The 26,773-nt window shown below is 46.8% G+C and overlaps 1 protein-coding gene across 1 annotated transcript; it reads left to right on the forward strand.

The window, feature by feature from the left end:
* The first annotated feature begins 973 nt into the window (after positions 1-973).
* On the forward strand, positions 974-21,172 carry LOC103173689 (butyrophilin subfamily 1 member A1-like). Its single transcript, XM_042344762.1, has 6 exons — positions 974-1,055; positions 5,269-5,616; positions 5,987-6,268; positions 18,523-18,642; positions 19,216-19,233; positions 21,086-21,172. Exons 1-6 carry the CDS (start codon positions 974-976, stop codon positions 21,121-21,123), a joined length of 888 nt encoding a protein of 295 aa, XP_042200696.1. The 3' UTR covers positions 21,124-21,172.
* Positions 21,173-26,773: the final 5,601 nt, after the last annotated feature.

A 26,773-nucleotide genomic window follows, 5' to 3' on the forward strand; every position in this document is an offset into this window, starting at 1 on the left:
GACTGACCCAAAAATATATGGTGACCCTAATCTTACATTTCACCCGATTTTAAAAAAACGTTATAAACAAAAGTGAAAGTAACATTTTTCCTTTTCGCACCAACACCATTTGATGTTGTCTTGAAACTACTCGTCTCTGACTGCAGAGAAAGGTAAGAGAGACAGACTTTCAGGTCATATTGTTCACTTGAGCAGAGGAATAGAGCAGCTGTTTTACTTTTTAGTACAAGAGTTTTAATGACAGATCTTTCGTATGTGTGAAGCTAATGTCTCCGTGATCTCTGTGGATTCCCTCTTCCTCTGTCTCTGGGAATTCCCTGTATAATAATAATATAGAAATGACATGTTCCTCATGAGAGGAATTGCAGGACATGTTCCTTTGGAGAGTGCTGAAGAACTGCAGTGCTGCAGATGTGAGTGACTGTCTATTGACAGAGTTTGTCAGAGTCAGTTTGTTTCTAAAATTCCTAACTGTGTCCATTGTTTGTTATTAACCAGAGAGATTCACAGTCAGTGGCCCGGCCCTCCCTGTCCCAGCCATTGCTGGTTCGGATGTTGTCCTGGACTGTAAGTGTTCCACACACCTGTCACTAGAGCGTCTGGAGGTGAGATGGTTCAGGACAAGATTCGACTCCCCTGTGCACTTATACAGTGAGGGACATGATCAGACAAGTAATAATAATAATAATAATAATCCTTGCATTTGATATAGCGCTTTTCACATCGGGAGGATGTCCCAAAGCGCTCGTAGATTGAAAATGACCTACTTTTTATTATTGTTTTTGGTTTTGGAGGGATTATTATTAGGTGTGTGGAGTAAGGAAACTTGCCCAAGGTTTCGCTCTGCCTGGAATTGAACTCAGGTCTCTCACTTGCAAAGCGAGTGCTCTAACCACAGAGCTTACAGGACTCCACAAGCCGTGAGCAGGATACAGCCTACAGACACAGAACAGGACTGTTTGTAGAGGAGATTATGAACGGCAATGTGTCTCTCAGACTGCAGGATGTGCAGGTGTCAGATAACGGAACCTATACATGTTATGATGACTACGAGGGTTGGTATCAAGAGGCACAGATACAATTGCATGAGTGTGTGAGAGAGATAGAGAGGGGCGGGGGAAGAGAGGAATATTTGTAAGAAAGGGAGGGGAGAGAGAGTGTGATGGAGAGGGAGAGAGGGTGGAGAGCATGGTGAGGGGGCGAGGCGGGGGTTGGGGGGAGAGTGAGAGATAGAGAGGGGAGAGAATATGCTCCCCCGTCACCCATGACCCATCCTTTTATTACAGCAGCTCAATCCGCGGGGAGTGAAAATACTGGCGGCTGTTGCTGTAGTGTGTCAGTTCCTTCCCGAGCTGATAGAGAGGAAGGCAACCGCGTCTCTTTATCAACCGCGTCTCTTTATCAACCGCGTCTCTTTATCAACCGCGTCTCTTTATCAACCGCGTCTCTTTATCAACCGCGTCTCTTTATCAACCGCGTCTCCTTATCAACCGCGTCTCTTTATCAACCGCGTCTCTTTATCAACCGCGTCTCTTTATCAACCGCGTCTCGCAATCGCCAGCTCCCCCCGCTGCCAGATAGTGAGCCCCCACCCTGGACAAGGCTGGGAGAGCAGCCCTTCCCGCTGCCAGATAGTGAGCCTGACGGCTGAGAGATGCTTTTAATAGTGACGATTCTTCACTTTCGATGAAAATGTGAACAGGTAAGTGTCAGAAATTCTTTCTTCAAATTAACTATCATTTTACCAGTAAAAATAATGATTTACTTTCACTGTTGTCCAGGTTTTTGCTGGGTTCACTTTCTCATTAGGTGGTGTCAAATTTAAGTGTGAAATAAGTGTTCTCTGTTGTCAGGTTGGTGCGAATAGTAAAGCGGGAGCCGCTGCAGAGAGTTTATTCCCAGTTTCTTGTTTAAACGCTGAAAACTGGAGGCAAGTGAGGAGGGAAAGGAATGGGAGCTCCTCTCTGACCTGCACCTTGTTGGAGTGAACAAGGAGCGGCGGAGGAGGGGGAGGGGACGAGCACATTACAGCAGTTATACATAACATATTTCTTTCCCAAACTGCAATGAAGAAGTTTATTAATAATTGTAATAATAATCCTTGGTATTAGCAGCTTATCATGTCAGAAGGACATCTCAAAGTGCTTCACATGATTCACTATGAAATGGGGTGACAGTGTATTTGTCCAATTGTGCACAGGTTTGTGTCCAGGGCAGAGCATATTCACTGCCAGAATTCCTGTACACAGCCCAGACATGCTGTCATCTCCACTTAGTTCTGACTGAAAGCAGCTTCAGATCTTTCAATCTTCTGATCACTGAGACGTTTGATGAATTTCTTGTTCAGCCAAATAGTTCCTTTGTCAGCCTGGCTCAGTCAGTCGCACTCTCGCCTCTGAGTCAAAAGATTGTGGGTTCAAGCCCCACACTTGGACTTGGATTACATATAGTCTATGATGATACTCCATTGCAGTGCTAGGGAGGGCTGCATTGACAGAGGATCTGTCCTTCAGAAGGACGTTAAACCAAGGTCCCATCTACCTGTCCAGGTGAATGTTAAAGCTCCCACGGCAGTATTCAAAAACAGAACAGAGTTTATCCTGGTGTCCTGGACAATAATACCCCAAAATAAAATTGGTCACTCACTCCATAGTTGGTGCGGGACACGTTTTGAGATATCTCAAAGATACGATAAGACATTGCATCAAATAGAAGGATAATTTCGTTATTTTTGTAGGTTTATGTTATAGATTGTCCAGTGGATATGAGGAAACTAGACTTTAATTGTTGATTGTTGTAGGTTGAGGTTAGATTCTCTATAACCTCGTAAATATCAGGAGTGGATCAGAAGGGCTGATGTTCAGAATAAAGAGGAAAACAAAATAGTCCAAAAAAGAGGAGATAACCTAAGTTAAGAGCAGGAAACACAGGCAGTAAGATCAGACAATAAAACAGGAAGAAGTTGATGAGAGTAAAGAGTAAAAGTAGATCCGTAAATACAATAAAATATTCTACTTATAAATACAATAAACTGATAACTCAAGGGGCTCGGTGACAGTTGTACAGAGTGGCCAGTTAGGCATATGTCTAAATACATAAATAAATGTGGGCGGGATATTGCGAACATGATGACTTGAGTGGTAGTGGCAAGTTAATCCAGGATCGAGTTATCAGGAGTTCACTGACAAGGCAAAAAATAATAATCCTGATCATTGTCAAATATAATGTTCAGCATCCAGGAAATACAGGAAATAAAATAGAAAGGACACGTTCCTCAGGAGAACACCCCAGGGCAGGGCGAGGGGCAGTCTATAGTTAAAGATCCCATAACAATATTACAAAAGAGAAGGGAATTTCTTCCTGTTTGTCTCTAAAAGCAAAGTATATGTTCTAAGACCAGAGAATTATTAGTTAGATATCATATTTTTATTAATTATGTGTGATCACAAATCTCTATGTGTGTTTACCTGATTTTCTGTGTTCTGACCAGTTCTGATCGCATTGTGAAGGCCCGAGAAGATGAGCTGCAAACACTGTATTCAGGTTCTGTGGCTTCTGCTTCCCCTCTCACTGACTGGTAAGGAAACACATTGAATCTGTTTGATTTCTGTTGGTGTTAAATTGCTGAAGCTAAAGGGAGAGCTGCTGAAGGCAGTGGCTGTGAGTGAGTGTGATTCACACACTGTGAGCTGCTAATGTTCTCCTTCAGTCTTCAGACATGACAACAACAACAAAATTACATGTGTAAAGCACCTTTAATGTTGGGAGGACGTCCTAAGGCTAAAGAGATAAAATGATCGATGATGGCTTTGTCTATGATTGTGATATCTGAGATACTGAGGCCCCGGGTGATCACCAGATCAAATGGGTGGCCATGAACGTGGGTGGAAGAGTATATGCGGAGGGAAAGGTTGTGAGAGGAGAGTAGAGAGGAGAAGGCTGAGAAGATAGAGCCAGAGGGGGTAAAGTGAAGAATTAATATGCTGAAAATGAGGAAGGGTTCAGAACAGAGGCAGAGGGAAGCTAGGAGTGTGGAGACGTCAGAGATGAAGGTGGGGAGGTATTGGGGCGGTTGGTAAATAAGGAGAATTTTAAGAGCAAGATTGGAGGGATGGTAGAGTGTAAGGTGCTTGAATGAGGGGAATGGAGTAGGGGAATAGAGATGAGGGCCACACCACCATCACACCAGTTGGGCCGTGGATATGGTGGGAGGTATACCCGGGTGGTGTGGCCTCAGTGAGGAGGAAGGTGTCACCTGGGATGATCCAGATTTCAGTGACATTGGTCTGAGATGAGTGAGGTGATAGATACATCAGGTACAATAGACATCAACTGGATTCTGTGATGATACCATATTTAACACAAACAATGTCCAGGGCTCAAATGTCTGTTCGTGTAATTATGAATGAAACAGTGTAAACAGTGTAACCCACTTACCATTCTCTGTGAATGAAACATCCCGAGTCCTGCAGACAAAGCAATATATTGCATTCATCACATCCCGGCTCGACCTCCCCAACTCCCTGCTTGTCGGCCTTCCCAACTCTTCCCTCCAGAAGCTGCAGATCTTCCAGAACTCTGTCCCACACCAAGCTTCTGGACCCCATCAACCCCACCCTCGTCCAGCTCCACTGGTTCCCCATCCCTTAGAGGATAGAGTTAAAAATTCTCGTCCATGCCTTCAAGGCCCTCCATGGCCTTGCCCTCTCCTGCGTCTGTGACCTGCCTCTTGCCCCCCCACCCATTGGCACTCCAACCCACAGACTCTTCCCCTCGCTCCCTCCCTTGCCTCCTTACAGGCACGTCTCAAGACCCTCCTCTTCGACCGCTCTTTCGGCCACCCTTCTACCCACTCTGCCCTCAAATTCCAGACTGTCCAGAGCCTCTCAACATCAAATGCACTGTACAAATGTAATTTTGTATTGGAGTCTGTTGATTTCCCTCTTAATGTATGAAAATTGTCACTTGAGTCTTTAAATATTGTCGCAGACTCGATGAGGTGCCTATTGTATTGTTGCTTCGCTGTCTGTAACAGACGCTATGTACAAACTTTGGCTTCAGGTGAAATTACAGCCAATGTCTCCAACCCTTCCAGCCTGTGAGAGACATCACCTGATGGGCTAACCTGACCAGGCAGTTGAGAGATTTGCTGAGGTTTCTCTGAGTATCCTAACACTGCTAACATGAGTAACTGTCTATTGACAGAGTTTGTCGGAGTCAGTTTGATTCTGAAAATCCTAATTGTGTCCATTGTTTGTTATTAACCAGAGAGATTCACAGTCAGTGGCCCTGACCACCCTGTCCCAGCCATTGCTGGTTCGGATGTTGTCCTGGACTGTAAGTGCTCTACACACCTGTCACTAGAGCGTCTGGAGGTGAGATGGTTCAGGACAAGATACAACTCCCCTGTGTATCTATACAGTGAGGGACATGATCAGACAAGTGAGCAGGATACAGCCTACAGACACAGAACAGGACTGTTTGTAGAAGAGATTATGAATGGCAATGTGTCTCTCAGACTGCGAGATGTCCGGGTGTCAGATAACGGAACCTATACATGTTTCGTTGACTACAAGGGATTGTATGAAGAAGCAGATATACAATTGCAGATTATAGGTCAGTAATGTTTACTCTTTTTATTATGTGTACCATTGTACCATCGTTGTAAGTTATTTTGTGTAACAAATTATAACAAATTGTAAATATTTTTTACATTCTTGTAATTTTTTCAGACTTTTGCAAACGTACAAACATCGAACTATAGAAACAGGAGAAGGCTATTCAGAATCTTCAAACCTTTTCTGCCATTTTATCAGATCATGGCTGAACTGTACTTCAAGTACAGTTACCCTCCCTTGCCCCATATCAGTTAATAACCTGACCTAACAAATATCTATCTATATTTACTGGATAGTTACTGGACAGCGTTCTGCGTAGAAATATTGTTTATTGTACATTTGATTCATATTTTCCTGCTTCCCCCTAGGTCTTGGCAGTCAGCCTTGGATTCGTGTTGATGGTCACCACAATGGTGGTGTGAGGCTACTGTGTGAATCCAATGGATGGTTCCCAGCACCAGAAGTTCTGTGGGTTGATGTGCAGGGAAACCACTTAACAACACTCAGTACCTTGACAGTTAGCGAGGATTCGGAGGGTTTCCTCAATATTCAAAGTCAAATAGAGATAAATTATTCTACCAACAAGATCAGATGTCTGATTCGCAGCAAGTTACTGAGAGATGACCAAGAAGGAAATCTCCAAATCTCAGGTCAGTGACCACATCAGCCTGAGATATTAGTGAGAGTCTGATAGATGTGTCGCGGGTTGTGTGACACATCAAGTGAATACAAAATCAGTTGAGATGAAGAAAACCCTTCTGTCCATTTGATCTCATCCTCTCAAAATACCAAACCCACCACCTTCTATTCCAGCACCAATCTGTTTCTTAAATGTGCCCTTTGACCTGACCCGGCATTAACCTCTTCCAGCAGCTGAGTACTTTGGGTTAAAGATGTTTCTTCCTTGTACTTTCCTAAACTTAACTCATGTTGGGAGGATGCCCTAAGGCGAATAATAAGATTAATACATGCATTCATCACATCGAGGCTTGACTATGCAAACTCTTTGGTTGTTGGCCTCCCCAACTCCTCCTCCTCACGCTGCTGAAACTCTGGTCCACGCCTTTATTACCTCAAGGCTGGACTATGGGAACTCTATCCTCGCCGGCCTTCTCGGCACCTCCCTCCACAATCTGCAGGTCATTCAGAGCTCTGCAGCTCGTGTACTGTCCCGCACCAGGCTTCGGGACCACGTCACTCCCACCCTCGCTCGCCTCCACTGGCTCCCCATCCCCCAGAGGATCAAATTCAAGATCCTCATCCTCACCTACAAGGCCATTCACAGCCTTGCTCCCTCCTACCTCTCTGACCTACTATCCCCCTACCTACCTGCCCGTACCCTCCGTTCCTCTGGCTCCGGTCTGCTCCACATCCCCCGCCCCAACCGCCGTACCATCAGTGGTCGGGCCTTCAGCCTCTCAGCCCCGAGGCTCTGGAACTCTATCCCCCAGTGCCTTCGCCGCTTCCTCCCTTTCCTCCTTCAAGGCCGGTCTCAAGACCTTTCTCTTTGACCGTGCCATCAGCTCCCCTCTCGACTCTCTATCCCCTCCTCGCTCCCTCCCATCCCTCCCCTCACCCTGACCATTTCCCCCCTGCTCGGGTCCTGACCCAACTGTACAGCGAGGGACGTCCTCCCGATGTGACAGGCGCTCTATAAATGGAATCTTGTTGTTGTTCCATAGGCTGCAGATCATCCAGAACTCTTCAGCCCGTGTCCTCTCCCATACCAGCCTCCATGACTCTATCACCCCCATCCTTGCCTGTTCCACTGGCTTCCCATCAAACAGAGGGTACAGTTCAAGATGCTGATCCTCAGCTTCAAAGCCTTGCATGGCTTTACTCCCCCCTACTTCTGTGACCTATCCGCTCCCTGCACTTAGTGGGCTTTGGTCTCCTTCATAACCCCTGCCTCAGGCGCCCCACCATTGGCGGGCTGGCCTTCTGCCACTCTGCCCCCACCCACTGGAACTCCATCTCACCTTGCCCCTCCATTGCCTTCCTTCAAGATCCATCTCAAGAACCTTCTCTTCGATCATACTTTCAATCACCTGCTTCCCCCCACTGCCCTCCGCCCTCTCTAATCCGGACTCCCAGCTCGGGTGCAAAACACTGACTGTCCAGTTCCTTGGAATATCCTCCCAACCTGAAAGGTGCTATACAAATGTAATTTTGTTGTTGTTGTTTATTATTATTATTATCCTTGCATTTGATATCGCGCTTTTCACGTTTTCTGGAAGTCTCAAAGTGCTTCACAAAATATACTGTAAAGTTAATTGACTTAATTGTTAATTATTCCCTTAGTTTAGCACTGTCATATATTCGGATAATGAATTTTGGGTTGTTTACAATGTCTATTTCCACTCCCTGGATGATGAAGCCATGTTTTCCTCTCTCCCCTCAGTGATTTCTATTGAATAAATTCATATAACAATGAGATGTGACATTGCCATCAGCAGAACATAGATCAGATTGAAAGTGTAGCATGTGAGAGGCTTGTGTTGTGTGTAATACAGTCACATAGGGGTAAATATGTAATTGTTGTTTGATATTTACATTCCTCGACAGACGAGTTCTTTCCCAAAGTGGATGTGGTGGTTTCCTCAGTGTTCTTAGGACTTGCCATATTGGTGCTGAGTGTTCTTGTCGGCTACAGTGTAAAACAGCACAGAGATATCAATGGTAAGTTTCCACCAGTTATGTCTCAACCCAAGTCTCAGAACAGTCTGTTTTCATGTAAAAATATTAGTTTTAAAAATTTAGATATAAAATAGCCGGTAAACTTTAATGCGAATGTGGGTCAGAGGTTGATCTAATGACACAGAATCATTCTAATCTAGTTTACAATCCACAGAGACGGAGAGGGGGGTTAGCTAGTGGCAATAACGTGAGTTTGCTTCTTGTATGTTGTTCGATTGTGGGAATAACTTTCCCCCCCATATAAAATCTGTCTTCATCTTTCTCTGCATAAATTGAAAACCAATTGCAAATGAGATGTAAGTAATTCATAATAATAATCAATTTGGAAAATCACCTTTTATGTAAGAAAGAAGTCCCAAATTGCTTCACAGGAGACACTATAAATTGCCGTAACTGTGTTTTGTGGTCAAATGCAGTAGCTAATTTGCACAGAGCAACATCGCACAAACAGCCATAAAATGATTGATGTTTTTTTATTTGGGGAATTATCGGCCAGGACACTGGCCAAAACTTACTTTTCTTTTCAAATAGTGCCATGGCTACCTGAAGACAGATGGGGCCTTGGTTTAATTCTCACCTGATGGAGAGCACAATACAGCCTCCCCCTCCCCCCACCCATTTAGAGACTGAAAATACGGTGAAAGAGGAAGGACTTGAGATGGACTTTGGAGGTAGCTAAGGAAGGGGCTCCAGGAAGGGGCAGATAGTGCAGCAGCAGAGAGTCGGTGTAATCTAGGCTGGACATGATGAGTGCATGGATTAGGGTCTCAACAGCCTGAGCGGGAGGTGGTGGTGGAAGTGGGTGATGTTATGGAGGTGGGGAAAGTCTCTGACCAGCGGCTTCAACTCACAACCTTCTGACTCGGAGGCGAGAGCCCGGGTGAATTGTAGTGAACTGTTGAGCTGTATTTGCTGTAATTTATAACGTTGGTTAAAGTTGTAAAGATGCAGATTATTCATCACCATAATACAATGTTCAGAATATGTTTGTCGCTGCTGCAATCATTTTTCGGTGGTAACAATTTGTTTTTATTCAACAGCTCTTCAGCTAAGACTGGGTAAGCAAAACCAACCAACTGTTTCTGTTGTTGAGCAATCTCATTGACATACAGTAGGAGCCGCTTAAACCAGGCACATCGGGACTGGACGTTTTGTCCGGTTTATGTGGCGTCCAAAGTTAATCAAAGTCCTCGTCCCATCAGCACCTCTTCCCTCCCACTGCCATTCCCATTGGACAGGAAGGGAACCAAATAGCAGTGGCTTCGAGGTGATTGACAGCCTGGAACCAATTGTGTAGGTTTGAGCCCCAACCCATTCATAAGCAGCTTCAGCTGTCAATCAATCCCAATTTGACTCCTCCCATTCTCTCCCCATTCCTCCGCCTCCCCTCACTGAGTGACAGCCCAAAGCCACTTGTGAACGGTTGGAGGTCGCTGTCAATCAGCCACACTTTGACTCCTCCCATCTCCATCCCGGAGACTCTTGTGGCGAGTGAGTGGACACAGTGGTGACCAGCGAGACATTCTGTCCAGATTAACCGATTTTTATCCGAATCAACAATCAGCGTTTTGTCAGATTATCAGATCATCACATCGCCAAATAATTACATTTACTGTGAAATGTGTTTCACACAATCTTAAACCAGCAGAGAGACAAGACCGAGAGAGGTCAATGTTAATTAATTGAACAGTTATAGAGGCGACACAGAGAAAGCTACATAGAGAGACAGAGAGAACAACAACAAGATTCCATTTTTTGAGCGCCTTTCACGCCGGGAGGACATCCCAAGGCTGCAGTTGGGTCAGGACCTGAGCTGGGGGGAAATGATCAGGGTGAGGGGAGGGAAGGGAGGGAGTGAGGAGGGGGTAGAGAGTCAAGAGGGGAGCCGAAGGCTCGGTCAAAGAGAAAGGTCTTGAGACCGGCCTTGAAGAAGAAAAGGGAGGAAGCGGCGAAGACACTGGGGGATAGAGTTCCAAAGCCTAGGGGCTGAGAGGCTGAAGGCCTGGCCACCGATGGTAGGGCGGTTGGGACGGGGGTTGTGGAGCAGACCGGAGCCAGAGTAACGGAGAGTATGGGCAGATAAGTAGGGGGATAGTAGATCGGAGAGGTAGGAGGGAGCGAGGCCATGAATGGCCTTGTAGGTGAGGATGAGGATCTTGAATTCGATCCTCTGGGGGTTGGGGAGCCAGTGGAGGCGAGCGAGGGTGGGAGTGATGTGGTCGCGAAAAGTATACATTAACTGTAATTATAATTATAACTATAATCAACTGTGAACATTAGGAGGAGGTGGACAAAGTTAGAGAGAAAAGGAGCCTCACAGGGCGAGAAAGAGTTAAAACAATGATGTGAAGCGAGAGAATGATATAATGTGATCTCATGACACCTGCCTGAATTCTCTTAATTGCCAGCGTTTTAACATTGCAAAAACATGTTATCTGTTATTTGGACGGATATTATGTCAATTCGAATCCAAAAACCTATAGTTTTGCTGGAATCCCTTTATTTCTTATAGAATTGTTAATTTTGTCACCTGTCCATCTGGTATTTGATAGTTAACCACTGTTTGGTTTAGAATCCACTGCCTCGCCCGCCCCACCGTTGGCAGGGAGGCCTTCTGCCACTCTGCCCCTACCTTCTGGGACTACATCTCGCAGTCCCTCTGCCTCGCCCCATACCTTGCCTCCCTCAAGACCTATCTCAAGACACTCCTCTTCGACAGTGGTTTCAATCACTCTGCTTCCCCCTCTGCCTACCACCCTCCCCAATCCCAAACCCCAGCTCCGGTCTGAAACACTGACTGTCCAGCGATTGGGACGTCCTCCCGATGTGAAAGGCACTATATACATGTAATTTTGATGTTGTTGTTGTGCCTCAGTTAGTTCTGGGGCTGCCTCCTTCATTGTGGGTGACAAACAGACTATTCCCACATTGTGACCCTTTTTAGCCCCACACAACCTTTATCACAGTCCATTATTATGGCTCTGTTGTTTCTACACCTCATTCCTATTTCTGCAAAAAAAAATCTTCACTTATTAATATTCAGTTTCTCAGAAATTAAAATCTGTGGGTGGGTTCACGTGGAATTAAGTTAAACACAGCCGTGTAGCACTGACCTGATCACCTCTCCTTTCTTCTTGTTTCCAGACTGGAGAAAGCTTACCCACTGTGCAGGTAAGAGTCTCAGTAACCAGAGAACATAACATTCACATAAACCTGTCACCTTCATTGCTAAACACTGGGACTGAGGGTCTGAATGGAACGCCTGCAATCTGTTACCGATTGGTCAGTGACGTGTAGAATGAACACAGTAAGACTGGAAGGATACAAACTCTGTATAGTAAAAGATAATAATATAAATAAGACAATGGGGAGAAAATGTGACAGTGAAAATATCAGAAAAGTTTATTAAAAGTTGAGAATAAAACTCAGATTCTCAGTTTTAATTTTCGAGCAAATTGGTTTTGAGTTCCAGAATTTCAGTCACCAATTGTTCGTACAGAGACGTCAAGTTTGTGAATGTCGCCGTTTGATCCCAACAATGGACTTTTCTGATTCTCCATATATACAATCCAGACACTGGGAAATCTACTCCCTGTTTATATACAATCCAGACACTGGGAAATCTACTCCCTGTTTATATACAATCCAGACACTGGGAAATCTACTCCGTTTATATACAATCCAGACACTGGGAAATCTACTCCCTGTTTATATACAATCCAGACACTGGGAAATCTACTCCCTGTTTATATACAATCCCGACACTGGGAAATCTACTCCCTGTTTATATACAATCCAGACACTGGGAAATCTACTCCGTTTATATACAATCCCGAGACTGGGAAATCTACTCCCTGTTTATATACAATCCCGACACTGGGAAATCTACTCCCTGTTTATATACAATCCAGACACTGGGAAATCTACTCCCTGTTTATATACAATCCCGACACTGGGAAATCTACTCCCTGTTTATATACAATCCAGACACTGGGAAATCTACTCCCTGTTTATATACAATCCAGTCACTGGGAAATCTACTCCCTGTTTATATACAATCCAGTCACTGGGAAATCTACTCCCTGTTTATATACAATCCAGACACTGGAAATCTACTCCTTTATATACAATCCAGTCACTGGAAATCTACTCCCTGTTTATATACAATCCAGACACTGGGAAATCTACTCCGTTTATATACAATCCCGACACTGGGAAATCTACTCACTGTTTATATACAATCCCGACACTGGGAAATCTACTCCCTGTTTATATACAATCCAGTCACTGGGAAATCTACTCCCTGTTTATATACAATCCCGAGACTGGGAAATCTACTCCCTGTTTATATACAATCCAGACACTGGGAAATCTACTCCGTTTATATACAATCCCGACACTGGGAAATCTACTCACTGTTTATATACAATCCAGTCACTGGGAAATCTACTCCCTGTTTATATACAATCCAGTCACTGGGAAATCTACTCCCTGTTTATATACAATCCAGTCACTGCGAAATCTACTCCCTGTTTATATACAATCCCGACACTGCGAAATCTACTCCCTGTTTATATACAATCCAGACACTGGGAAATCTACTCCCTGTTTATATACAATCCAGACACTGGGAAATCTACTCCCTGTTTATATACAATCCAGTCACTGGGAAATCTACTCCGTTTATATACAATCCAGTCACTGGGAAATCTACTCCCTGTTTATATACAATCCAGTCACTGGGAAATCTACTCCCTGTTTATATACAATCCAGACACTGGGAAATCTACTCCCTGTTTATATACAATCCAGACACTGGGAAATCTACTCCCTGTTTATATACAATCCAGACACTGGGAAATCTACTCCCTGTTTATATACAATCCAGTCACTGGGAAATCTACTCCCTGTTTATATACAATCCAGACACTGGGAAATCTACTCCCTGTTTATATACAATCCCGACACTGGGAAATCTACTCCCTGTTTATATACAATCCAGACACTGGGAAATCTACTCCCTGTTTATATACAATCCAGACACTGGGAAATCTACTCCCTGTTTATATACAATCCAGTCACTGGGAAATCTACTCCCTGTTTATATACAATCCAGACACTGGGAAATCTACTCCGTTATATACAATCCAGACACTGGGAAATCTACTCCCTGTTTATATACAATCCAGACACTGGGAAATCTACTCCGTTTATATACAATCCAGTCACTGGGAAATCTACTCCCTGTTTATATACAATCCAGACACTGGGAAATCTACTCCCTGTTTATATACAATCCCGACACTGGAAATCTACTCCGTTTATATACAATCCAGTCACTGGGAAATCTACTCCCTGTTTATATACAATCCAGACACTGGGAAATCTACTCCCTGTTTATATACAATCCAGACACTGGGAAATCTACTCCGTTTATATACAATCCAGTCACTGGGAAATCTACTCCCTGTTTATATACAATCCAGACACTGGGAAATCTACTCCCTGTTTATATACAATCCAGTCACTGGGAAATCTACTCCCTGTTTATATACAATCCAGTCACTGGGAAATCTACTCCCTGTTTATATACAATCCAGACACTGGGAAATCTACTCCCTGTTTATATACAATCCAGTCACTGGGAAATCTACTCCGTTTATATACAATCCAGACACTGGGAAATCTACTCCCTGTTTATATACAATCCAGACACTGGGAAATCTACTCCCTGTTTATATACAATCCCGACACTGGGAAATCTACTCCCTGTTTATATACAATCCAGACACTGGGAAATCTACTCCTTGTTTATATACAGGAAAATGATTTAACTTTCCAAATTTACCCCCACACATTATTATACTCCCCCCACCCCCAAACACACTCATATTCACCCCAACACACACATTCCCCCCACAGACACATATCCCTCCAAACACCCTCTCATCTCTCCCACACACACATTCCCCCCACCCACAAACATCCACCCCCCAAACACATACAGCCCCCCAAACACATACAGCCCCCCCGCACACAGCCCCCTGCACACACAACCCCCTCACAGAAACACAGACCCATCAACACACAGCTCCCCCCACACACAGATCCCTCAGCCCACCGCCCAGCCCAACACACAAGGCTCCACCTATGCACACCCCCCCCCACAGAAACACAGCCCCCGAAGACACACAGCCCCCACCACTACACACACACCCCCACACACATAAACGTGCAGCCCCCCACACACACACTCTACAAGCGCGCCGCCCCCCCACCACGCGAGCACCGCGCCCCCTCCGCACGGGCCGTCGCCCCCCCCCGCGCTCCCACCCCCCCTACACACTGTGAGCCTTTGTTTCCAGATATAGTTTTTTTACACAAAGTCGGAATTTGTGGCTTTCCCCCTCACTCCACTCTGTGTTATTTCTCTCTCTCTCTCAGCTCCGGTCTCTCTGACTCTGGATCCTGACACAGCCCATCCCCGGCTCATCCTGTCTGAGGACCTGACCAGTGTGAGATATGGAGATGAATGGCAGCCGCTCACTGAAACCCCAAAGAGATTTACTATATCTTTCATTGTCCTGGGATCTGAGGGCTTCACATCAGGGAGACATTACTGGGAGGTGCAGGTGGGCAACAAGACTGCGTGGATTGTGGGAGTGACCACAGAGTCTGTCAACAGGAAACAATCAATCACAGAGTCAACAGAGAGTGGGGTCTGGGGGGTATGGCTGTGAGGCCGGGTCTATAGGGCTCTGACCTCCCCTCGCACCCGCCTCAACCTGACAGTGAGACCCGGGAAGATCGGGGTTTGCCTGGACTACGAGGAGGGAAAGGTGACATTTTACAATGCTGACAACATGTCTCATCTCTACACTTTCACCCAAACTTTCACTGAGAAACTTTATCCTCTCTTCCATCCCTGGCATAACAATGACGGGAAAAACTCTGAGCCTCTGAGAATCTGCCCAGTGACAGGTTAATGAGGAGGAAAACCCTCAGCCATTCCCTCTGTTTGACTGTTATAACCTGGAGGTTTGGACGATGCCGAGTGTTTGATTCTGTGCGTTTCCCTACACCAGTTTGGAGCTGCGTTTGTGACGGGAAGTGAAGGGCGGGGCTGAGCGGGGTCTCCCGGGGAGACGTCAGCTCCACCTTGTACCCCGAGCAGGGAACGCCGTCTGTGGCCAACGTCACCGAGCAGCCGCGACACGGCACCTGCACATTCCAGACCCATCTCAAGACCCTCCTCTTCGACCGTGCTTTCGATCTCCCTGCTTCCCCCGCTTTCCTCCACCACCCGCCCCACCCCTATCCCCAGCTCAGGTCCGTAATTCTGTCTGTCCAGTGACTCGGGACGTCCTCCCGATGTGAAAGTCGCTTAACACATGTAATTTTGTGGTGGTGTTGGTTGTCCTGTGAGTTCCAGGGAACAAATAAATAATTAAAACCTGCAGTTACCGCTTCACTGCCGCTAAACGGTGGTGTTGCACTGTGAAACTTGCCATATTGCAGTAGATTGACTGATGCTCCTTGAGAGCAGCTGAGCAGCGTCTGACTGCAGCTGATCTGGGGCTTGGCAACGCATGTCAGAAATAAGTCCGTCCTCCATGATGGTCCTCGATCTGGTCGCCGGGCCAGGTGGGTCCGCAGTATTCCAGGGCACTGCTGATGGCAGCCCAGTCCAGCCTGGCTCATCGGCAGGACCTGGCAGGGCAAACCAGTCACTGTGGGCAGGGAGTCATCCCACTCAGCTCCTGTTAACCCTTCAGCCAAAGCCCTGACAGGCTGAGTGGACAAGCAGCAGGAAAGCTTGTCAGACAATGATTTAAACGTGGCAAGCTTTGCTGTTTCAGCTGCTTAGACTCCAGCGGTTACCACAACGCACGCTCTGGGGTCCCCAAGCTTGGTTCGTGCCAACATGAACTAATGCATCAATAATATTAAACCTTGCGTTTGATACAGTGCCTTATCATGTCTTTGAGACGTCTCAAAGCGATTCACAGAATATATTGTAAAGTGAATTGACTGTATTTTGTGGGCGAAACTCAACAGTCAGTTGTGCACAGCAGTGTCCCACGACAGTCGTGGATTGAGGGACCACATTTTTTTCTTTTTTTTGGAGGGACTATTATCCCTGGAAAGTCATCTGCTCATCGATTAACAACCAGGTTCCCTACTTACTGTTGGTAAACAGAGATCTAAACTTGTCTAAGGTTTCGTCCCACCCTGGAATCGAACCCCGGTTCTCTCGCTTGCAAGACGAGCGCTCTAACCACTACACTGTAGGACACCACAGATGAGGTATTATGTCCCTGGGGCAAAATTTGCCCCCATCTTGAGTTCGGCAACAAACTGAGCAGAACAATAACATTGTGAAACAGACACACATCAGAGAAACGCAGCCATTAATCCAACATCTCCAATAAATTCCAGGATCAACAATTGTTGTGAGTTAAATTTTTTGTACATGTCCGTGAATCTGTTACCTCCGGCCTCGACTACTCTAATGCCCTCCTCACTGGTCACTCCGGCTCCACTATCCACAAACTAGAACTCATCTAAAACTCCCCCGCACGTGCTCTCACCCACACTGGTCTCCGTCCCACAGTTACTGCTCTGTAATGTCCGGGTATTAATATTGTCTGATTCACGTCTCCTGTCTTCCAGGCCTTGGCAGTCAGCCTTGGATTCACGTTGATGGGCAGCACAGTGATGGTGTGAGGCTGCGGTGTGAATCCAGTGGATGGTTCCAGCACCAGAGGTTCTGTGGTTTGATGATCAGGGAAACAACTTAACAACACTCAGTAACTGGACGGTCAGAGAGAATTCTAAAGGTCTCTTCAGTGTTAAAGGCCAAATAGAAATAATCCATTCAACCAACAAGATCAGGTGTCTGATTCACAATGAAGAAAATGAACAAGAAGGAAAACTTCAAATCTCAGGTCAGTAAATACACTGAATTATTAACAATAGACTGATAGATATAATGCAGATTGCGAGTTCTACAGAATTGGGGCAGAAATATGGAGTTAACCGATTACAGAGATAGGGAGAAGCAGGACCATGGAGGGCTTTGGAGGCAATGAATCTTCTTATTACAAACCGAAATGACCGCAGTACTCCAGCTCACCCGCCCTTCCTGCTAACCTACTTAAGCTGCTGATCACATTGTGAATGAATCAATACTTCATAACTCACAGCCAACATTGCTTCAGAAAAGGCAAATGTTGCTGATCCACCTCACAGTGAAGGGAAGACTCCAAGTTAACAGCTGAGAAGCTACAGGACAACAACAACAACTGAAATGGGGGCAAATCAAGCTATTTGTGTTTGACATCCAATTTGACATCCATTTGTGTTTGACATCCGCCTCGGTAGCAAAAGCAGTAGAGCGGGTTATCTTTTAGAAGGGGAGAGATTGGAATGTGTTAGTGTACAGAGGGACTCGGGTGTCCTTGTACACCAGTCACAGAAAGTTAGTCTGCAGGTGCAGCAGCAATTAGGAAGGGGAACGGTATGTTAGCGTTCAGTATGAAAGGATTAGAGTATAAGAGTAGGGAAGTGTTGCTGCCACTGTATAGGGCTCTGGTGAGACCACACCTGGAATACTGGGGGCAGTTTTGGTCTTCTCATTTAAGGAGATATGTACTTGCCTCGGAGGGGGAGCAGCGTAGATTTACTCGGTTAGTACCAGGGATGAAGGGGATGAGTTACGAGGATAGGCTGAACAATTTGGGCCTATATTCTGTGGAATATAGAAGAATTAGAGGGGATCTTACAGAAACCTATAAGATCATCAAAGGGCAGATAGAGTAGATAGTGGGAGATTGTGTCCCCGGTTGGAGAAACTAAAACCAAGGTCACAACCTTAAAATCAGAGGCAGCCCTTTCGCACTGAGTTGAGGAAGAACTTCTTCACTCAAAGGGCAGTGAATGTATGGAACTCACTCCCCCAAAGGCCTGTTGATGCTCAGTCCTTGAACATATTCAAGACAGAGAGAGATAGATTTCTTATTGCCAAAGGTATGAATGGATATGGGGATAAGGCAGTGTCAGGTTATTAGCTGGAGTTAGATTAGCAGATCAGCCATGATTGAATGGCGGGGCAGGCTCGAAGGGCTGAATGGCCTCCTCCTGCTCCGACATGTTATGTTATGACATCAGAAGAGATGTTTAAATGTCTATCTACATTCCTTGACAGACGAGTTCTTTCCCAAAGTGCCAGTGGGTTTGGTGGTTTCCGCACTGCTCTTAGGACTTGCCATATTGGTGCTGAGTGTTCTTGTCCCCTACAGTGTAAAACAACACCGAGAGATCAAAGGTACGTTCCCATCAGTAACATCTCCCATCACAACACTGTTACTGTTTGTGTAAGAATGTGCAAGTTCTATAAAACAATTGGTCCCTCCCTTCACTCAGTGACCCCCGGCCTGTTTCATGTCACCGCCTGATCCTCCCTCCCCACCATCAGCAGCTCAGGCTTTCAGCCTCTCTGCCCCCACTCTCTGCAACTCAAGCCAAGAATCCTTCCGATTCGCCCGCTCCCACTCCATCACCTCTTTCAAGGCCTATCCCATGACCGTCCTCATTCTGCATCTTCAGTTAATTTTACCCTCTCACCCGCTCCCCCCCACCCCAACCCCAGCTCAGACCCCAGCTCAGACCCCAGCTCAGATCCCAGCTCAGATCCCAGCTCAGACCCCAGTCAGCATTGTGAGGGCTTTGGGATATCTCCCGCTGTGGAAGGTGCTGTGTAAATGTAAATGTTATTGTAATTCAAACCTCCTGCACTTTGTGTAGTTTCTAACTGTTAATGTTGTAAACATATAGACTGAGCATTAAACAATACTGGATTCAGGAGCGATTTCTAACAGTTTTGTTTTGTATCCTCCAGATCTTGAGAAGAGAGTGGGTAAGTCATCAAAATAAAATAACAGTTTCACGTTGTGATTAACCTCATTCACAAGCTTCACACAAAGCAGACATAGTTCATAGAATCATAGAATTGAACAGCAGAAAAAGAGGCCATTCGGCCCATAGAGTCTGTGTCGGCTCTTTGAAAAGAGCAATGTAATGTCAGTCCCACTCTCCAGCCCTTTCCCCATAACCTGCAAACCCGTCCTCCTCAAATACCATCCATCGCGTTTTTAAAAGCTGTTATCGAATCGGCCTCGACCGCCATCTCAGGCAATGCATTCCAGATTCGAACAACTCGCTGCGTGAAAACATTTCTTCTCACCTCCCCTCGGCTTCTTTTAGAGACTATTTTGAATCTGTGAACTCGAGTCACCGACACCCACCAGTGGGAACAGTTTTTCCCTTTCTAACCTATCAAATCCCCTCATGATATTGAAGACCTCTATTAGGTCCTCGTAACCTTCTCTGCTCCAATGAGAATAATCCTAACCTCTCCAGCCTTTCCTCATCATCAAGGTCCCTCATTCCTGGTACCATCCTCATAAATCTCCTCTGCACTCTTTCCAATGCCTTAACATCCTTCCTATAGTGCGGTGCCCAGAACTGGGCGCAGTATTCTAACTGAGGCCTAACCAGTGTTTATATAGGTTAATCATAACCTCCTGACTCTTGTACTCTATGCCCCTATTTATAAAGCCTTTTTGCATACAGCCTTTTTATATGCCCTTTTTACAGCCTTATCTCCCTGTCCTGCCACCTTCAAGGATTCATTTACCTGCACCCCCCGGTCTATCTGTTCTTTTATCCCCTTAAGATTGTATTACCAGCCTATATTGCCTCCTTTCATTCATTCTTTCCACCAAAATGCATTACCTCACATTTCTCCACATTGAAATTCACCTGCCATGTGTCGCCCATTTTACCATTCTGCAGTTGGCTCCTATCCTTCTCACTGTGTACCACCCTATCTAACTTTGTGTCGTCCGCAAACTTGGAAATGGTGCTTGCTATACCCAAGTCCAGATCATTTATGTTATAGTTTGCCAACAAAATACACAGTCACTACACTCTCCAGTAAATCCTGCGAAATGCTTATGAGGAGCCAAATCTATTTCAAGGATTATTATTATAGAATAACAACAACTTGCACTTGTATAGTGCCCTCCACGCAGGATAGCGTCTCAGATCGCTGAACAGAGACAGAGCCTGAGCCGGGCCGGGGGGGGGAGGTGGGGGTGGGGGTGGGAGCTGACTATAAGCACAGTCAAAAAGAGAGGTTTTCAGGTGGGACTTGAAAAGGGGAGAGAGGGGACAAGGCGGAGGGTTTGAGGGAGAGTGTTCCAGAGTTTCGGGGCGTAGTGGCTGAACGCACGATTTCCAATGGTGGAGCGGAGGGCAGTAGACAGGGAAGTAGACAGGTGTATGAGGGATAGAGACTTGAAGGGGTTAATGATAGGGCGGGGCAGCTGTTGTTAACACTTTGCTCTGAGAGCCCATATAGACTCGATGGTGAATGGCCTCCTTCTGGGCTGTAAATTTCAATGATTCTATTCCATGAATTATTACAGAGTGTTTAACTCCAAACATTGGTCTGTTTCACAGCTTCAACTTTCCCTTTTCTACCCTCAGACAACATTGGTTTGTGAACACACACACAGAGGGGGAGAGAGAATGAGTAGCTTCAATGAGGGAGAGAGGGAAGGAGTGAGAGAGGGAAGGAGTGGGAGAGAGTGAGAGATGGAGGGAGTGAGTTAGAGAGAGAGTGAGGGAGAGAAAGTGTGAGAGAGGGAGGGAATGTCACGAGGTGAGGAGCTGCCAAAGGTCTGATCACTTCTTCTTGTTTCCAGAGTGGAAAAGGATTCGCAGCTGCGCAGGTAATGAGTGACCAAGTAACCAACATCCAACACACTGCCCCCCCCCCACACACACACAATCACATCACCCCCACACACACACACACAATCACATCCCCCCCCCACACACACACAATCACATCACCCCCCACACACACACAATCACATCACCCCCCCCACACACACAATCACATCACCCCCCCCACACACACACAATCACATCACCCCCCCCACACACACACAATCACATCACCCCCCACACACACACACAATCACATCACCCCCCACACACACACACAATCACATCACCCCCCACACACACACACAATCACATCACCCCCCACACACACACACAATCACATCACCCCCCACACAACACAATCACATCACCCCACCACCACAATCACATCACCCCCCACACACACACACACAATCACATCACCCCCCCACACACACACAATCACATCACCCCCCACACACACACACAATCACATCATCACCACACCCCCAACACACAGACCCTGACACTCCCATCCGCTTACACACACACACATCCCTCACACATTCCCCCACACACACCCTCACATCCCCTCACACACTCAAATGCCCCCCCACACACATTCACCCCACCCCGCACACGCCCTCACATCCCCCCACCCCCTCACATCCCCCCACACACTCACAACCCCCCACACGCTCACATTACCCCACGCGCTCACATCCCCCCACGCGCTCACATCCCCCCACACGCTCACATTCCCCCACACGCTCACATCCCCCCACACCCTCACATCCCCCCAGACACTCACAACCCCCCACACCCTCACATCCCCCCACCCCCTCACATCCCCCCACACACTCACAACCCCCCACACGCTCACATTCCCCCACCGCTCACATCCCCCCACACGCTCACATCCCCCCACGCGCTCACATCCCCCCACGCGCTCACAACCCCCCACACGCTCACATCCCCCCACGCGCTCACATCCCCCCACACGCTCACATCCCCCCACACGCTCATTTCCCCCCACGCGCCTACATCCGCACACGCGCCAACAACCCCCCACGCGCTCACAACCCCCCACGCGCTCACATCCCCCCACGCGCTCACATCCGCGCTCACATCTGCCCACATACATCCCCTCACATCCCCTCAACACACAGATCCTCATATAACCTCATACACACCATCTCTCACACACACACACCATCACAGCTCATCCCCCACAAACATCCTTATATACCCACCAACACACACATCCTCACAGCAACCCCACACACACCCACAACACCCACAAACTCAGATTCGCCCCCACCCACAAACACCCACACATCACCCCAAACACACACCCCCTCACACTCACATCCTGACATTCCCCCCTCACACAAACCCTCACATCTCCAACCACACACCCTCACATCCCCCCTCCACACACATGCGCACCCTCACATCCCCTAATACACAGATCCTCATCACTCCTTTACACCTGAACCACTTTCACTGTGAATTAGTTTCTTTTAGCTTTTCTAAGTGTCAGAGTTGGTGTCAGTGCTGTTAGTGTCAGTGTTGGTCTCAGTGCTGTTAGTGTCAGTGTTGGTGTCAGTGCTGTTAGTGTCAGTGTTGGTGTCAGTGCTTTTAGTGTCAGTGTTGGTGTCAGTGCTGTTAGTGTCAGTGTTGGTGTCAGTGCTGTTAGTGTTGGTGTCAGTGCTGTTAGTGTCAGTGTTGGTGTCAGTGCTGTTAGTGTCAGTGTTGGTGTCAGTGCTGTTAGTGTCAGTGTTGGTGTCAGTGCTGTTAGTGTTAGTGTTGGTGTCAGTGCTGTTAGTGTCAGTGCTGTTAGTGTCAGTGTTGGTGTCAGTGCTGTTAGTGTTGGTGTCAGTGCTGTTAGTGGTAGTGTTGGTGTCAGTGCTGTTAGTGTCAGTGCTGTTAGTGTCAGTGTTGGTGTCAGTGCTGTTAGTGTTGGTGTCAGTGCTGTTAGTGTCAGTGTTGGTGTCAGTGCTGTTAGTGTCAGTGTTGGTGTCAGTGCTGTTAGTGTTGGTGTCAGTGCTGTTAGTGTCAGTGTTGGTGTCAGTGCTGTTAGTGTTGGTGTCAGTGCTGTTAGTGTTGGTGTCAGTGCTGTTAGTGTCAGTGTTGGTGTCAGTGCTGTTAGTGTTAGTGTTGGTGTCAGTGCTGTTAGTGTTAGTGTTGGTGTCAGTGGTGTTAGTGTTGGTGTCAGTGCTGTTAGTGTTAGTGTTGGTGTCAGTGCTGTTAGTGTTAGTGTTGGTGTCAGTGCTGTTAGTGTTAGTGTTGGTGTCAGTGCTGTTAGTGTTAGTGTTGGTGTCAGTGCTGTTAGTGTCAGTGCTGTTAGTGTCAGTGTTGGTGTCAGTGCTGTTAGTGTTGGTGTCAGTGCTGTTAGTGTCAGTGTTGGTGTCAGTGTTGGTGTCAGTGCTGTTAGTGTTGGTGTCAGTGCTGTTAGTGTCAGTGTTGGTGTCAGTGCTGTTAGTGTTGGTGTCAGTGCTGTAGTGTTAGTGTTGGTGTCAGTGCTGTTAGTGTCAGTGTTGGTGTCAGTGCTGTTAGTGTTAGTGTTGGTGTCAGTGCTGTTAGTGTTAGTGTTGGTGTCAGTGGTGTTAGTGTTGGTGTCAGTGCTGTTAGTGTTAGTGTTGGTGTCAGTGCTGTTAGTGTTAGTGTTGGTGTCAGTGCTGTTAGTGTTAGTGTTGGTGTCAGTGCTGTTAGTGTCAGTGCTGTTAGTGTCAGTGTTGGTGTCAGTGCTGTTAGTGTCAGTGTTGGTGTCAGTGCTGTTAGTGTCAGTGTTGGTGTCAGTGCTGTTAGTGTTGGTGTCAGTGCTGTTAGTGTCAGTGTTGGTGTCAGTGCTGTTAGTGTTAGTGTTGGTGTCAGTGCTGTTAGTGTTAGTGTTGGTGTCAGTGGTGTTAGTGTTAGTGTTGGTGTCAGTGCTGTTAGTGTTAGTGTTGGTGTCAGTGCTGTTAGTGTTAGTGTTGGTGTCAGTGCTGTTAGTGTTAGTGTTGGTGTCAGTGCTGTTAGTGTCAGTGCTGTTAGTGTCAGTGTTGGTGTCAGTGCTGTTAGTGTTGGTGTCAGTGCTGTTAGTGTCAGTGTTGGTGTCAGTGCTGTTAGTGTCAGTGTTGGTGTCAGTGCTGTTAGTGTTGGTGTCAGTGCTGTTAGTGTTGGTGTCAGTGCTGTTAGTGTCAGTGTTGGTGTCAGTGCTGTTAGTGTTGGTGTCAGTGCTGTTAGTGTCAGTGTTGGTGTCAGTGCTGTTAGTGTTAGTGTTGGTGTCAGTGCTGTTAGTGTTAGTGTTGGTGTCAGTGCTGTTAGTGTTAGTGTTGGTGTCAGTGGTGTTAGTGTTGGTGTCAGTGCTGTTAGTGTTAGTGTTGGTGTCAGTGCTGTTAGTGTTAGTGTTGGTGTCAGTGGTGTTAGTGTTGGTGTCAGTGCTGTTAGTGTTAGTGTTGGTGTCAGTGCTGTTAGTGTTAGTGTTGGTGTCAGTGCTGTTAGTGTTAGTGTTGGTGTCAGTGCTGTTAGTGTCAGTGCTGTTAGTGTCAGTGTTGGTGTCAGTGCTGTTAGTGTTAGTGTTGGTGTCAGTGCTGTTAGTGTCAGTGTTGGTGTCAGTGCTGTTAGTGTTGGTGTCAGTGCTGTTAGTGTCAGTGTTGGTGTCAGTGCTGTTAGTGTTAGTGTTGGTGTCAGTGCTGTTAGTGTTAGTGTTGGTGTCAGTGGTGTTAGTGTTGGTGTCAGTGCTGTTAATGTTAGTGTTGGTGTCAGTGCTGTTAGTGTTAGTGTTGGTGTCAGTGCTGTTAGTGTTAGTGTTGGTGTCAGTGCTGTTAGTGTTAGTGTTGGTGTCAGTGCTGTTAGTGTTAGTGTTGGTGTCAGTGCTGTTAGTGTTTAGTGGTTTGGTGTCAGTGCTGTTAGTTTGGTTAGTGTTGGTGTCAGTGCTGTTAGTGTTAGTGTTGGTGTCAGTGCTGTTAGTGTTAGTGTTGGTGTCAGTGCTGTTAGTGTTAGTGTTGGTGTCAGTGCTGTTAGTGTTAGTGTTGGTGTCAGTGCTGTTAGTGTTAGTGTTGGTGTCAGTGCTGTTAGTGTTAGTGTTGGTGTCAGTGCTGTTAGTGTTAGTGTTGGTGTCAGTGCTGTTAGTGTTAGTGTTGGTGTCAGTGCTGTTAGTGTTAGTGTTGGTGTCAGTGCTGTTAGTGTAGTGTTGGTGTCAGTGCTGTTAGTGTTAGTGTTGGTGTCAGTGCTGTTAGTGTTAGTGTTGGTGTCAGTGCTGTTAGTGTTAGTGTTGGTGTCAGTGCTGTTAGTGTTAGTGTTGGTGTCAGTGCTGTTAGTGTTGGTGTCAGTGCTGTTAGTGTTAGTGTTGGTGTCAGTGCTGTTAGTGTTAGTGTTGGTGTCAGTGCTGTTAGTGTTAGTGTTGGTGTCAGTGCTGTTAGTGTTAGTGTTGGTGTCAGTGCTGTTAGTGTTGGTGTCAGTGCTGTTAGTGTTAGTGTTGGTGTCAGTGCTGTTAGTGTTAGTGTTGGTGTCAGTGCTGTTAGTGTTAGTGTTGGTGTCAGTGCTGTTAGTGTTAGTGTTGGTGTCAGTGCTGTTAGTGTTAGTGTTGGTGTCAGTGCTGTTAGTGTTGTGTCAGTGCTGTTAGTGTTAGTGTTGGTGTCAGTGCTGTTAGTGTTAGTGTTGGTGTCAGTGCTGTTAGTGTTAGTGTTGGTGTCAGTGCTGTTAGTGTTAGTGTTGGTGTCAGTGCTGTTAGTGTTAGTGTTGGTGTCAGTGCTGTTAGTGTTAGTGTTGGTGTCAGTGCTGTTAGTGTTAGTGTTGGTGTCAGTGCTGTTAGTGTTAGTGTTGGTGTCAGTGCTGTTAGTGTTAGTGTTGGTGTCAGTGCTGTTAGTGTTGGTGTCAGTGCTGTTAGTGTGAGTGTTGGTGTCAGTGCTGTTAGTGTTGGTGATTCTGTGTTAGTTTTGATTGTTTAATTATGATGTGAAGCCGACGTCACTTTTTGTAACTCTGCGGTTCCCCTGTGACCCCCTCACGTCGCGGCTTTATACCCACTGCTCGGCCTCGGCTCCGCCCCGCGCTCTCCTGACTCCACTCCACACCCTCACACCCCCCACAGACACAATCACACACACCCCCACAGACACATCCTCAGCCCCCGACACACACACTGACACACCACCCCACACACTCTCACATCCCCCCAACACACATTCACATCCCCCCCACATACCCCCACACACACCCTCACATCACCCCACACACAGCCTCACACGCCACCCCACACCTCCTCAAATTCCACCCACACACACACCCTCACACCCCACACACACACATCCCACCACACACACCCGCAAATTCCCCCAACACAGACTCACACCACCCCCCAAACACACAACTCACATCTCCCCCACACACACCCTCTCATATCGCCCGACCACACATACACCCCCTCACATCCCCTCAACTCGGCCTCACGCCACCACCCCACACACACACACCCTCACATCCCCCACTCACACACCCTCACATTCTCCCACACACACCCTCACATTCCCCTCATGCACAGATACACACAACCCCAAACGCACAACCTCTCATCTCCCCAAACACACCCTCACATATGCCCGCACACACACCCTCACATACCCCACACAACCACACCCTCATATCCCTCTCACAGACACTCGCTCAGCCCCTTTACACATCCTCACACCCCACCCAAT

The sequence above is a fragment of the Callorhinchus milii genome, unplaced genomic scaffold, assembly GCF_018977255.1.
Source record: "Callorhinchus milii isolate IMCB2004 unplaced genomic scaffold, IMCB_Cmil_1.0 Scaffold30, whole genome shotgun sequence".
Lineage (NCBI taxonomy): Eukaryota > Metazoa > Chordata > Chondrichthyes > Chimaeriformes > Callorhinchidae > Callorhinchus > Callorhinchus milii.

Excerpts from the sequence above, each read along its gene's own strand:
- LOC103173689 (XM_042344762.1), top strand. The coding sequence starts at position 974 with ATGAACGGCAATGTGTCTCTCAGACTGCAGGATGTGCAGGTGTCAGAT. Across the intron at positions 5,617-5,986 it reads TATACAATTGCAGATTATAG|GTCTTGGCAGTCAGCCTTGG; the intron begins GTCAGTAATGTT and ends GCTTCCCCCTAG. Across the intron at positions 6,269-18,522 it reads AGGAAATCTCCAAATCTCAG|ACGAGTTCTTTCCCAAAGTG; the intron begins GTCAGTGACCAC and ends ATTCCTTGACAG.